At 34.3% G+C, this 12,440-nt stretch overlaps 1 protein-coding gene across 1 annotated transcript in view; it reads right to left on the reverse strand.

Moving 5' to 3' along the window:
* LOC106686173 (COMM domain-containing protein 4) overlaps positions 1 to 12,440 on the reverse strand; it is a gene marked incomplete at both ends in the record, with an annotated part of 173,159 nt that overhangs the window by 7,004 nt on the left and 153,715 nt on the right. Inside the window, 2 exon segments of the mRNA XM_067044817.1 lie at positions 1,501 to 1,540; positions 9,434 to 9,499. Of these exon segments, the coding sequence (XP_066900918.1) occupies positions 1,501 to 1,540; positions 9,434 to 9,499 (106 nt within the window).

The raw sequence follows: 12,440 nt of genomic DNA on the forward strand, positions 1-12,440 counted from the left end.
CCATGTTAAATGTTATTTCGTTTTACCACGGTAAAAGAAGGCAATTTTTTTCGATTTAACATACGTTTTTCCATTTAACACGCATTAACATGTTAAACTAAAGATCATGAATACCCCTATTATTCTATGGCATCCCATTCAAATAAATAATCAAAATTAATTCAAACACTGACCTGACTAAGCCATATCGTACACCCCTTTGGCTTAGTCACATATAATAATTTTTTTTTATAAATCATTCAAGAATATTGTTTTGTTTTTTCACTTTTTCACCATACTTAATTAATTTTAAACTTATTCAAATACAGTCCATTGATACCAGGTTACAAGGAAATTATAATTAATTTCGTATATATGTATATATAGTTGACCGTAAAAATTTATATATAAGAAGATGGTCAGGGTTGCGGTCAAAAGAGAAACAAAAATAGTTTACAACTATTTGTTTTCCGACGTTTAAGTTCCTAAATTAAAAATTATTATTATCATATTTCTGTATGTTTCTCTTATCATTTTTCATTTTTCGTCATATCTTTATGACTACTTCCTGTATGTATACGCAACGTATTTGAAATAGAAATATAGCCGTTAAACGGCTGGCCACCTCCTCTCCACTCCTCCACGCTTCCGCTTCATTGTCGCCTTCTGTTCACCCGTTCGCTTTGAACAGGTAGGTTGTCCTGACTTGATCTTTGCTCATTTATTATCATTATTATTTTTTTAAATTTATAATTATTATTTCAAGACGTTTATTTAATCACTACTTTCTTCTTTTTTATTTTACGTATTTTTTAAAAAAAAATTTTACTCTTGCCATTGTTACTTATTTTTATTCTTATCATTGTTTATTCAAGTTTATTTTATACTGATACTATTTTATGTCTTCCTTCTTTTTATTTATATGTAATTTCTTATCACTTTAATTTTACATAATATTTATCCTAGCTTAAATTACCTAATTGTATCTTATTATTCTCAGTTTTCTTTTCTTTTCTTTTTTTTTTTTATCTTTTTAGCCCTGATGAAGCCCTGTAAAGTGGGGCGAAACGTCGAAAAATAAATAGTTGTAAACTATTTTCGTTTCTCTTTTGACCGCAACCCTGACCATCTTCTTATGTATAATTAATTTCTGTAATATCCTCCAAAATCGTACCCACAATGAAACCCGCGAGATATCTGGATTAAAAAATTATCTAAAAAAGTTTAAAAAACGTATGTTAAATGCAGATACGAGATTTCTTATTTGAAAATATTACTGCTCTCATCTTTCAAGAGGCGGGGGAAATTAACCATTAGCAAAATAACATAAAATCACAAACAAAGGGATCTTTTTTATTGATAATAAAACTTAAACTGGTAATCATTTACTAAAGTGGAAAATTCAAAACTGCGAAATGTTGAGAAAGATAACAGCTTTAAAATGAGTTATCTCCTCCAGAAACAGCTCGTTTCTTTTAGCCTCGGCAATTTCCTAAAGTCCCAGACCAGAATATCACTTACCTAAGGAGGCTGCCTTCGCGAAGTTTTTCAGTTGGATATACTGCAAAACACAAACAGAAACATTGTTGATTATTATATACAATTTTTATAAGATAACAATATTTAGTTTATGAATCATTCACAAATAACCTGCCACTCTTATGTTCTGATTTTTTTTATATTATAAGGCAAGGATGGTGAAGTTTGCCTATGCATACTGACTGAGGTTCAGTCATGGAAGCATTCCTAATTATATCTATACTAGGATATATAAACTGATATCACAGTAATAGTTAATATTAAAAAATATATGTACAAATAAAAAAAAATTAAAAAAAAAATTCAATAACAGCAAGTGACATTAATTGATGCGATAAAGATGTTAATAAATCAAACCAACCAATGTTTCGTCCCACTTTGCAGGGCTTCGTCAAGGCTAAATGGAAAAACAAGATACAAACATTATAGAATTGACAGGATATTAAAATAAAAAATTTCAATACTATTGTTATGTTTGTAAAGTATATAAAAAAGAAATAACATAAGGAAGTATACATGTAGGTGGACTATAAAGGAGTTACTAATAAATACAACCAGGTGGGATAAAGTTCGAAATACAGATCTAGACCAATAAATTGTAGGAGACTAATCATTGAAATTAATTATAAATATCGTGAAGAGTTTACTGTAAAAGGTAGAACAGATAGGTGAAGTAAATATGGCTTAGGTGATTTTTTTTTTACGAGGGTCGGTGGAAATATTCAAAAGACACGGATAGGCCCGTACCTACCCGTTTGTGGGATTTTTACCCACTAAAACCACCGCCCTACACCTGTTCATTCCTCTCCACGGGACCGCCGCTAGGCATTACTTCATGGAGGGAAATGGCTGAGTGCCGCCTCGCATTCTTCGCATGGTTTTCACGTTTCCATGCTAGTTACGTCTTCTAGCCCTCTCTTCCTCTCTCAACCTCTTGAGAACGACTGTGGTGAATCTTTTCACTGCGTTCCAATGCTGGACTGAGAGTAGCATATAGCTCACACACTCTCTCCAATTCACTTCTTTCTGGCGCAAAGCGAATACAAGTAAAAAGTGTGTGTGAGAGAGAGAGAGAGAGAGAGTGAGAGAGAGGGAGGGGGATAGGGGGAGAGAGAGAGATTTTCAAAAATGTTTAGAAAAAGGACTAACAGGGAATCCCCAGACTGAGTTTAGTTGGAAAATATCCGTTCATAATTGTTGAGAAATTTTTGATTTTTCGCCTTACTCTATAAGTTGTTACAGTGACACTTCTAAATGAACCTATAAGTATGTTCCAACAACCACTTCTGACTGCCCGAACTGTACGTAACCTGCGCAGTACATGTTTTGGTATAGCCAAATCCGTACTACCCATGCTTCGAACAGTTGACTGAACATGGATGCTTTAGAGCATGCCAATACCGATTTAAATTGGATTATATGGCGGAAAGCCCTGCGCATGTCTGGTTATCGAAGAAGCACCGGAGCACGTGATTTTTGCTTGCATTCGCTTGGTCGAAGAAAGAAGCGAATTAGAGAGAGTGTGTGGAGACGGCATTACACCAGAATCGGAACGCAGTGAAGTCGACCTAAAGATAAGAGCGGAAGAGAGGACTACATGAAAACCATGCGAAGAGAACAATGAGGCGGCATTCAGCCAATCACCCCATGATGTAATGCCTAGCGGCGGTCCAGTGGAGAGGAATGAACAGGTGTAGGGCGGTGGTTTTAGTGGGTATGAATCCCACACACGGATAGGTACTAGCCTATCCGTGTCTTTTGAAGATTTCCATCGACCCTCGTAAAATACACACAAAAGATAGTTTATTTGAGAATGATCCTTATTTAAAACAAGAAATTTAATTATAACTATAAGAAATGAATGGAATGTTTAATATATTGATATGTAATAACCATTCTGATATGATAAAAGTCTTTGTATGAATTACATCTGTGCCGATACCTGTCCTTCCGGAAAGGATACCAGTCAACACAGGGACAGTTTTCCTAGCTGGTTAAGGGATACAAGATGTTGAAGGGGAAGAAACCATTAACCCAGGTAAAGGCCGAAAAGATCACAGATACATTTGGTTCCCACCCCCTCTCAGGGCCAAAGGGAGACGGTCCTAGTGGACGTAGTAACTAATAGCCAATGAGGAATAAGATTCCAGAAAAGCAACGCCCCTAAAAACAAGTTGGGGGCAGATAGAAGTAAGGTGACAGAGCAGGACGGAGGGACATACACTGGGAACGGGGAGTTCAGGCCCCCCCCCGCTCACCCTCCCTGAGGGCCCTTCAGAAATGGAACTCCACGACTAAGATCCACGGTATTTACCTTCCATTCAGCTATTCCCAGATATATATTTATAATGTATATTATGCATTGCACTAAAATGCAAATGAATACTTTATTCCTTGATATAGTTTATATGACCTTATATTATCCAATTATTATTATTATTGGCGCGGTAGACCGTGGAGGACAAAGGCCTCGCGCGATGGACTTGTACAAGGACGCGTTTCAAGAAGTGGTTTCCATAGGGTGGGTTCGTCACTCCCACTCCTATTTCGAGGCTGTGAGTGAGTATTGTATAATTATATGCTTGAAGAAATCCCGGTTAGGGCCGGGTACACGAACTCGCAACCTTTGGGATGGCATTCAGGCGCGTATCCACGCTGCTACCGTTAGGTACCTTTCCAATACCACCCCTTATTATATTATATTTTTTCAATGGTAACAATTATTTACAAATATAAAGATATATAATTGATAAACTGGTAAATACAAAAGCCTTTGGAAAGGAATTCAATAATAATAATAGTTTTGCAGAACTCAATCTTAATTAACTGTCTTCAGAGATTGTCCTGGCACTTATCCGAATTTTTCACTGGTTAAACAAAAATCAACTTTAAAGATCTTTCCAATATTTGATAACTCTATCATCCTATATTTTATACCAGTCCTTAATATTTTTCCTTTGAATAGAGTTTTATGTGTCCTGTAAAACAAAATATCTACAGCCCACAACTTCCGAACGAATTGTAGCTGAACACATTTATCACTTCTGCTCTTCGTGGAATAGCTAATGCCTATAAACCATTCCTAGAAAGCGCCACTGCGGCACAATACCAAAGGGTCTACATCCTTTTTATACAGCATTCCCAGAATGATAAAATTGTATGTTCATTAAGTCATAAACTTGAGCGAACTTATGTAATATAAAACTTAATGTAATATAAATTATAATATAAAAAATAAATATAAATTTTAAATGTTTATTTGTAATTTTTTTTTTCTTATTTTCTCAGAAAACGGCATAAAAACGAACAAAAAAAAGATAATCGTGTGTGATGAAAAGTGGATTGTATATAATAACAGGCGTCGGTCATATCAGTCGTTAAATATAGAATAATGACCGAGATACAAAACCAAATTTAATGACATCCTAACTATTCCTAATACTATCCTCACCACGTATGCCCTAATCCTTTGATTGACTCCCAAACTCTCCAATCCCATATCACAGCTCTCGAAGAATGGTGTCGTAATTGGAGGAATAAAATAAATTCCAACAAATCCCATCAAATCACCTTTACCCTTCGTCGTAAGCCTGCCGACTGCCCTACAGCATACTTTAATAATGTTACTCTTACCCCTGTCTTACAGATCCCGCTACCTTGGACCACAGCTGGACAAACGACTAACTTTGAATCCTCACACAAGGCTGAAAAAACAGGAAACTGTTTCGGCTATTACAGCACTTACTAGAAAAACGGTCTAAACTACCAATTCATTACAAGAGACTGATCTACATGACAATGATAAGATATAAATGGACATACAGAGTTGAGCTTTGGACTCCACTTAACCTTCGAATTCCTCTCGTATCCAATCCTTACAATCCAAAATCCTTCGTAAAATCCTCAATCCTCCTTATTTTGTCACAAATAAAATCATACATAAAGACCTTAATGTTCCCTATGTAACCAATCTAATCCGAACCAGATATAACCCCTTCCATTATAAACTCCCTAACCACTCAAACTCCCTAGTTTCTAACCTTCATCTTTCATTCCGGACAAACCTCCGAGTCATCTGGAAAGAAAATGGTCTCGAGACCTTATATTGTCAAAATGTTTTTAGAGTGGAACTAATGGGTAGTTTCTCAACATGTTTATACCATATCATTATTATATTATTTCATATTTACTTGATGTATTTAATGTACAGTTATAAATATCGATAAATAAAAAAAAATAATAATCCATAAAAATTATTGGTTTTTGTGTGCTGGATAATGGCAGGAATAATTCATTTCTCCTTTTTACCTAAAAGTGAAACCATCAAATCCACATCTTACTGCAGTGATGTTGACACAGTGCAACAAAAACAACCTGCATTAGTTAATCGGAAGGGACCTATACTCTTAAAAAACGCAAGTCCTCATATTTCACGACAAATAGTGAAGAAACTAAAGGAACTGTCACAAAGTTTTTTTTAAAAATTTATTTATTGTTATTTACAACTGTATATATAAACAATAATATATACAACAAGCAAATTTGCTGTTAGTGATAAAATAACATGATACAAACATGTGGAGAATCTACCCATTGGTAGAACTCCAATAACATTTCTAGAGGAGAAGATCTCGAGGCCATCTTCTTTTCAGGGGCTTAGGAGGATTATCAAGATATGAAGGAGTCAGGCTAGAAACAAGTGGGTGTGGGTGGTTGGGTAGTTTATTATGGTCGGATTGGTATGGATTGGCTCTGGCAGTATCGGCAACATATGGAACATTGAGGTTCTGATGGATGACTTGATTTGTGACAAATTAAGAAGCATGGAGTATTTTAGACTGTAAGGATGGTATTCGGGAGGAATTTGTTGGTTTAGTGGAGCCCCAAAGATCAACTCCCTATGTCCAGATAGGACTTATTATAGTCATGTAGATCTTTTGCAATGGATTGGGAGTTTAGACAGTTTGTCTATTAAATGTTGTAATAGTTTCTGTAAACTGACATTGCATATAAAATGATCCAATAACTCATACGTAAGATATTTTATCATCTTAGAGGATAATCTTTGTTAATAAAAGGTCAATGGAAAGTAATAAATAAAACTCGAAGAAAATGTTTCATTGGTATGGAATTTGGAACAAAGAACAATAACACTGAAGTAATTAAAAACAATTTATATTTGTCGCTACTTGAGTTGTGACGTAGAGACAATATAAATACGTTTCTAGAAGATGGATATTGCATGATGTAGCCACAGAGACAGACAGGCCGGGACAATGGTCTTAATTACTTGTGCGACAAAGAGAACACTGTCTTCAACCTCATCAAGTCAGTCTGCTTGTGTCGCAAATAGCTCTAGGCCCCACTGACAGTCCTAGCCAACTGCAGTCCGGATTGAGTATTGTCTGAGGTCTAGGTTCTGGCTCCCCAGGAATTTAATATAAATTAACATAATAGAATGTTTACTAATGTATTCAAAAGTCATGATGGGAGCTGACTTGTATAAGAGGACAGTTACGAATAATCTCTACCTTAATTTATAACACCGTATTAGACCTTGCGTCCGATCACTACAGCAGTTTAATGAAGGTAATTAAAGGAACACAAATCAAAATTAATATTTTTTCATCAACACCAAAACCAGGTAAGCCAGTTAACTAGTGGCGGTACTGGACCCAAGGAGAACAAAGTCCACAGTGACAGAAACATACCTGAGCTCAGAAATGTATTAATTATTTTTATTCTATGGAGAAGATGATCAGGGTTGCGGTCAAAAGAGAAACAAAAATAGTTGGCAACTATTTATTTTCCGACGTTTTGTCCCACTTTATCAAGGCTGTTTCAGTTGAGTTCAATTTGAAACCGCAACTCTTACGGATTCCCTGATGAAGCTCTAAAAAGTTTTGTGTAGACCGTGGAGGTCCAAGACCTCGCGCGATGTATTATGGAAATATATTTATTTCCATTAAATCGTGCGATTCTTGACGTGGGTTTTTTCATAGGATGAGTTCGTCACTCCCACACCTATTTTTTGAGTACCACTCATTGGCTAACGGACCTCACAAAAGCCCGGGGGGAGGCTGTTAGTGAGTTTTGAAATAATTTTATGCTTGAAAAATGCATAAAATCCCGGGTAGGGCCGGACTCAAACTCACAACCTTTGGGTTGGTAGACAGGTGCGTTACCACGCTGCCTCCTCTTTATATATATATAATATTTATTTTTATATTTGACTATTAAAGCACAATGAGTGAGTAGCTTGACACCAAAAGAAAGCAGAGGGAGTGAAAAGAGTATGAAGTCCAAGGAGATAAACATATAAGATCTTCAATAAACATACACGCTGAGAACTTCAGTAGTCATGTATATCCAATGTACCCACCAGTTAATCTCCAAATTAAAATTTGTATTTTGTGGGAGTGGGTAGTGGCAGATAATTTTCTGTTTACCTGTAGCTGTGAGTCAACCTTGTAGATTCGGAAGTCCTTTGGGGTCCATCCAGCCTCATAACGTGGGTATCCTTAATTGGGTAAAAATCTTTTATTTATTATTTTAATGAATCTCTTCCTAGTCATTTATGACATACGGGAAGGGGGGGGGGAGGGTTATCCAGAGGTGATCAACCTATTGTGACTATGGCGGGGGTCAGGTTTTCTATTTCGTGAGACCATCACGAAATGAAAAAAGTCCACCTTCCAAGCAGGACTCGAACAACGCCGGCCACAGTTCACAGGTTGCACAGACCTGCCTATGGACGGCCCTACCTGGGTAAAAATCTGGTGTTCGAACGTGATTCTGACCAAATCACCTCTTCCTACAACCGTTGGTGAAGTAATAGTACTTACAAAGTACTGAACCCTTCACCCTTCATGGGTTGTAGCAGAGATTTATTTTTATTTTTTGATACATTATTAGGAATAGGATTTTTATGTTTTCACATACATCACCTGACCATAATATCTTTGATTCCTTACTAACTAACGATGTTCCAAAACATTTCTTGCCAAAAGAAGCCATTTTTATTTCACACATTTTTAAATATTTGTCCTTTTTTACATATTTTGTTGTAAATCACATATTTTCTGCAATATTTGTTATTTTTTAGATATTTTTTCCTGAATTATGTATTTCCTTAAATTATTTGTTCAATTGTAAATACATTTTTCGCAGCAACAACGTAAAATTCAAGAGAACGCAAGACACTTTATAAAGGTGAAATTTATCATTTATCATAAATAGTACGTAAAAATTCTATATCTTCATCTTTGAACACAAATTAAAAGCAGTGGCAATAATAAATTTTCACACAGAATTATATCGAGAATTTATCAGAATCAATTAAAAAGAGCAAGGGCCTTATTCCTGTAGCATTTTCCTAGAATTTGTTAGTTTACTCCTCAATCCATTTTTCTGTTTCCACCCTTCCCATGGTCCTTTCTCATCTTAGTCTTGTTTCACTCTCCTAGTTTAATTACAATTACTAATTAATATCTTGTTATTGAACAGTTATGTTTTCTCTAAGAACATTTTTTTGTACATATTTTAACATAATTTCTTTAAAATATTATTCATATAATATATAATAAATACATATTTATGTAACTTTTTTTGAGTTATAAAATTACTAATTAAGTAGTAATTTATATTGTTGAATAATACATAATTTATTAATACATATTTTTTTAAATATTTGACAATTTATTAGCACATAATTATGTACATATTTCAGATTTTTTAGCACATAAAAATCCTATCTCTATATATTATTCTCTCTGATGCAACCCCCAAAACGTACGTAATTTTTTAATATTATATAGAATGAATAGCTATAATTTATTTATTTTTTTAATACGTAATAATACATATCATGAAAATATATTTATTAAGAGAAAGAATAGGAACTATTCATACTCACATCCATTTCCTTGCCGATGAGAGGTTGCACCACGATCTGGCACAGTTCTTGCAGCTTCGGAGGGCTCTGCGAATAGAAGCGTTACATTACAAAATAAAATAACTTTATTTACTTTACTATAGATTTTTAAATTATAAAACGTATTAATGCACGATAATTTATTTTATTTTGTTGTTATTGTCCAAGAGTGGAATAGTAAAGATGTGAAACAAACCCTGAGTCAAAGCCACCTCAATCGACTTCGTCTTTTTGAAGAAAAGCTTTAAAGAACAAAACAAACTGTCTGGGATATAAACATTTATTTAGGGATGCCAACAATAGGAAACATAAACATAAGAGTTAAAATACAACAATGAATATAATTAAAACAAAAAATAAAAGGTCTTTAGACAAAAATAAAATTAGCAAAATTAGTTATGAAAACAAAAGAAACAAATTTACAAAATCAATAGATTTTTCCTCGAAAGAAAAGACTTCTCCTGCTTCTAGGAGGTTTATTGCGGTTGACACCGACGGATCCGTAAGATACGCCGCTATTGTCGCATTAACAAAAGTCGGAGGCACGGCTCTGGTCTTAGATCCGACGGTGAGATTTGAGAATAATGACCTCGAACAGGTGGAAGGGAAAAGAAGATGATATGTGAAAAATGCGTCCCGATGTACGACATGTCACAATCTCACAAAAGGGGAGATCATAACAAAATAAAAAAGGCAATCCTTCCCCGCCGGACCCGTCCAGCTAAGAACCCCGGAGAGCGACGACCCTATAACACTTTTGAAATATTAGCTTAAAACGGGAAGAGGAAACTTTAAGATAGTTAAATCAAGCAATATTTAAAAAGCGCCTAAAATTGAAAACGGCATGATAGCATGGGTGACTTATCTAAATTTTTAAACAAACAATTATAGCTAGTAGGTTGCTAGATGTACGACATGTCACAAGAGGGGAGACCGTAACAAAATAAAAAATACAATCCTTCCCCGCCATAACCGTTTAACATAGTTAAAACAAGCAATATTAAAAAAGCGCCTGAAATTGAAAAATGGCCTGTGTGTATTTCGTACACAATTAAGTGAATGTAAAAAATGTAACTATTGTCATAATAATCATAGAATAATAATTATTATCATTTCTCCCCCATATTTTATGTTTATCTATTATCTATTAACATTGACAATGAGAGATGACTAATTTTTTTATCTTTCTGGATTTTCTCTTTAGGAAGTCTGGTAAGTCAATTCATAAAATTTTTTTGAGGTTGATATACTTCCAATTGAATGTAATTTATATTAAATTATCATATTATAGTACAACGTTTTTGGGACCACTGTCCCATATTCATGTACTTCAAACCTACAACAATAAGCCTACCACAGCATAAAATTGAACCATGGATTCAACTTTGAAAGCCCAAAAATAATAGATACAGCACAAAATACAAAAAAGCAGAAGATTTCTGGAAGCCATACATATAACAAAAAACATACAAAACAGAGTAAACAACAAAACTGACACTAAACACTTAAATATACATTACGCCGACATTATAAATAGACTCAAAATATAAACATATAAATCAGAAGAAATAAACGGGTTTAGGAAAAAATCATTAAGTTTTATGTTAAATACAAAGCAGAACTTTAAAAAAAACCGGGAGGTAACTAAACAGCACACTGGATATAATATACCTCCAAAGAGGTAGCAAGAAATATAGAGTAATGGCTGTGCTAAGGAGAAGTAAAGATGCACAAATAAGTAATGGTAGAAAAGTGAGAATAGTGTAAAGATGTGACATGATTTCCTATATGAAATTAAATTTATGAGGTGAATATAATTATATGAGAGAGAAATACTTTATTCATCTATGCTGCCTAAATACATTAGGTTGCTATCTCACACAGCATACTTATCAATCCGTAATCGGACATATATAAATTAAACATACATGGTATAATCAGAAAAAAAAGAGATACAATAATAAGATATAATACACAATTTTTTCCCCCCTACAGTTTCCTTTAAAAACAAATTCCGGCCGGTACAACGATTACAAATTTTTCATTCATTCCTATTTTTCTTTCTCATTTCTGCTCCTCCAATTTCACCCTTTCACAATTTAAGGATATCAAACATTAGGATGAAAATTGTTGTTATGATGGTTTATTATTGCTGTAGGTTTGGAGTACATGAATATGGGACAGTGGTCCCGAAACGTTGTACTATAATATGATAATTTAATATAACTTGGAAGTTTATTAACGTCTAAAAATTTTTATGAATTTTTTTATCTTCTTTTCATCAATAAAAACAAAATTTAAATTAATAAAAAAATTGGGTACAAAATGTCTATGTGAAAAACACTTATCAACTTTGTTCCTATCTAGAATACAACAGTTTAACAAAAGATAAAAAAGCCGGGTACTGTGTAATGGGATAAGTGACCGTCTTTGTTCGAGGTTCTCCTCTCACAGGGAAAAATGAGAACTTTTGTTGCGCACCAACTGCCGACGAACTGATATTCCCATGTGTGAGGGGTCTTTAACAAAGGACAGAGTGGACTAAGGAGCCTGTATTGCCCACTGGAGATCAAAAGCATATTGGACTATCTGCTAAACTGGCGCTATCTCCTCAATGGTTGGGAAATTAATAAAGCTCTTTATACGGCTGACAGTTGCCATGATATACAATGCTTTGACACATCAAACTCACATTTCACAAAAAGTCAGTCACATAGTTCACTATGATTCGTCATGATACACCTCATAGTAAACATTTTTCGAAATATTTTTTTCAATTATTTAATGTTGTATTTTAGATATAAATAAACATAAACTCTTTTTAAAATATATGCAAATATATTGTTTTACAATTGAGAAATAATAAGCTTTTACCGTTTTACTTTTGTCTTAGTACCTCAGGGTAGTATCCTTGGTCCTATTCTTTATACAGTTTTCACAGCTGACATTCCAACCCATCCTAACACAATCCTCACCACGTATGCCGATG

The sequence above is a fragment of the Halyomorpha halys genome, unplaced genomic scaffold (assembly GCF_000696795.3).
Source record: "Halyomorpha halys isolate HHAL.00 unplaced genomic scaffold, Hhal_1.1 Scaffold789.1, whole genome shotgun sequence".
In the NCBI taxonomy this organism is placed as follows: domain Eukaryota; kingdom Metazoa; phylum Arthropoda; class Insecta; order Hemiptera; family Pentatomidae; genus Halyomorpha; species Halyomorpha halys.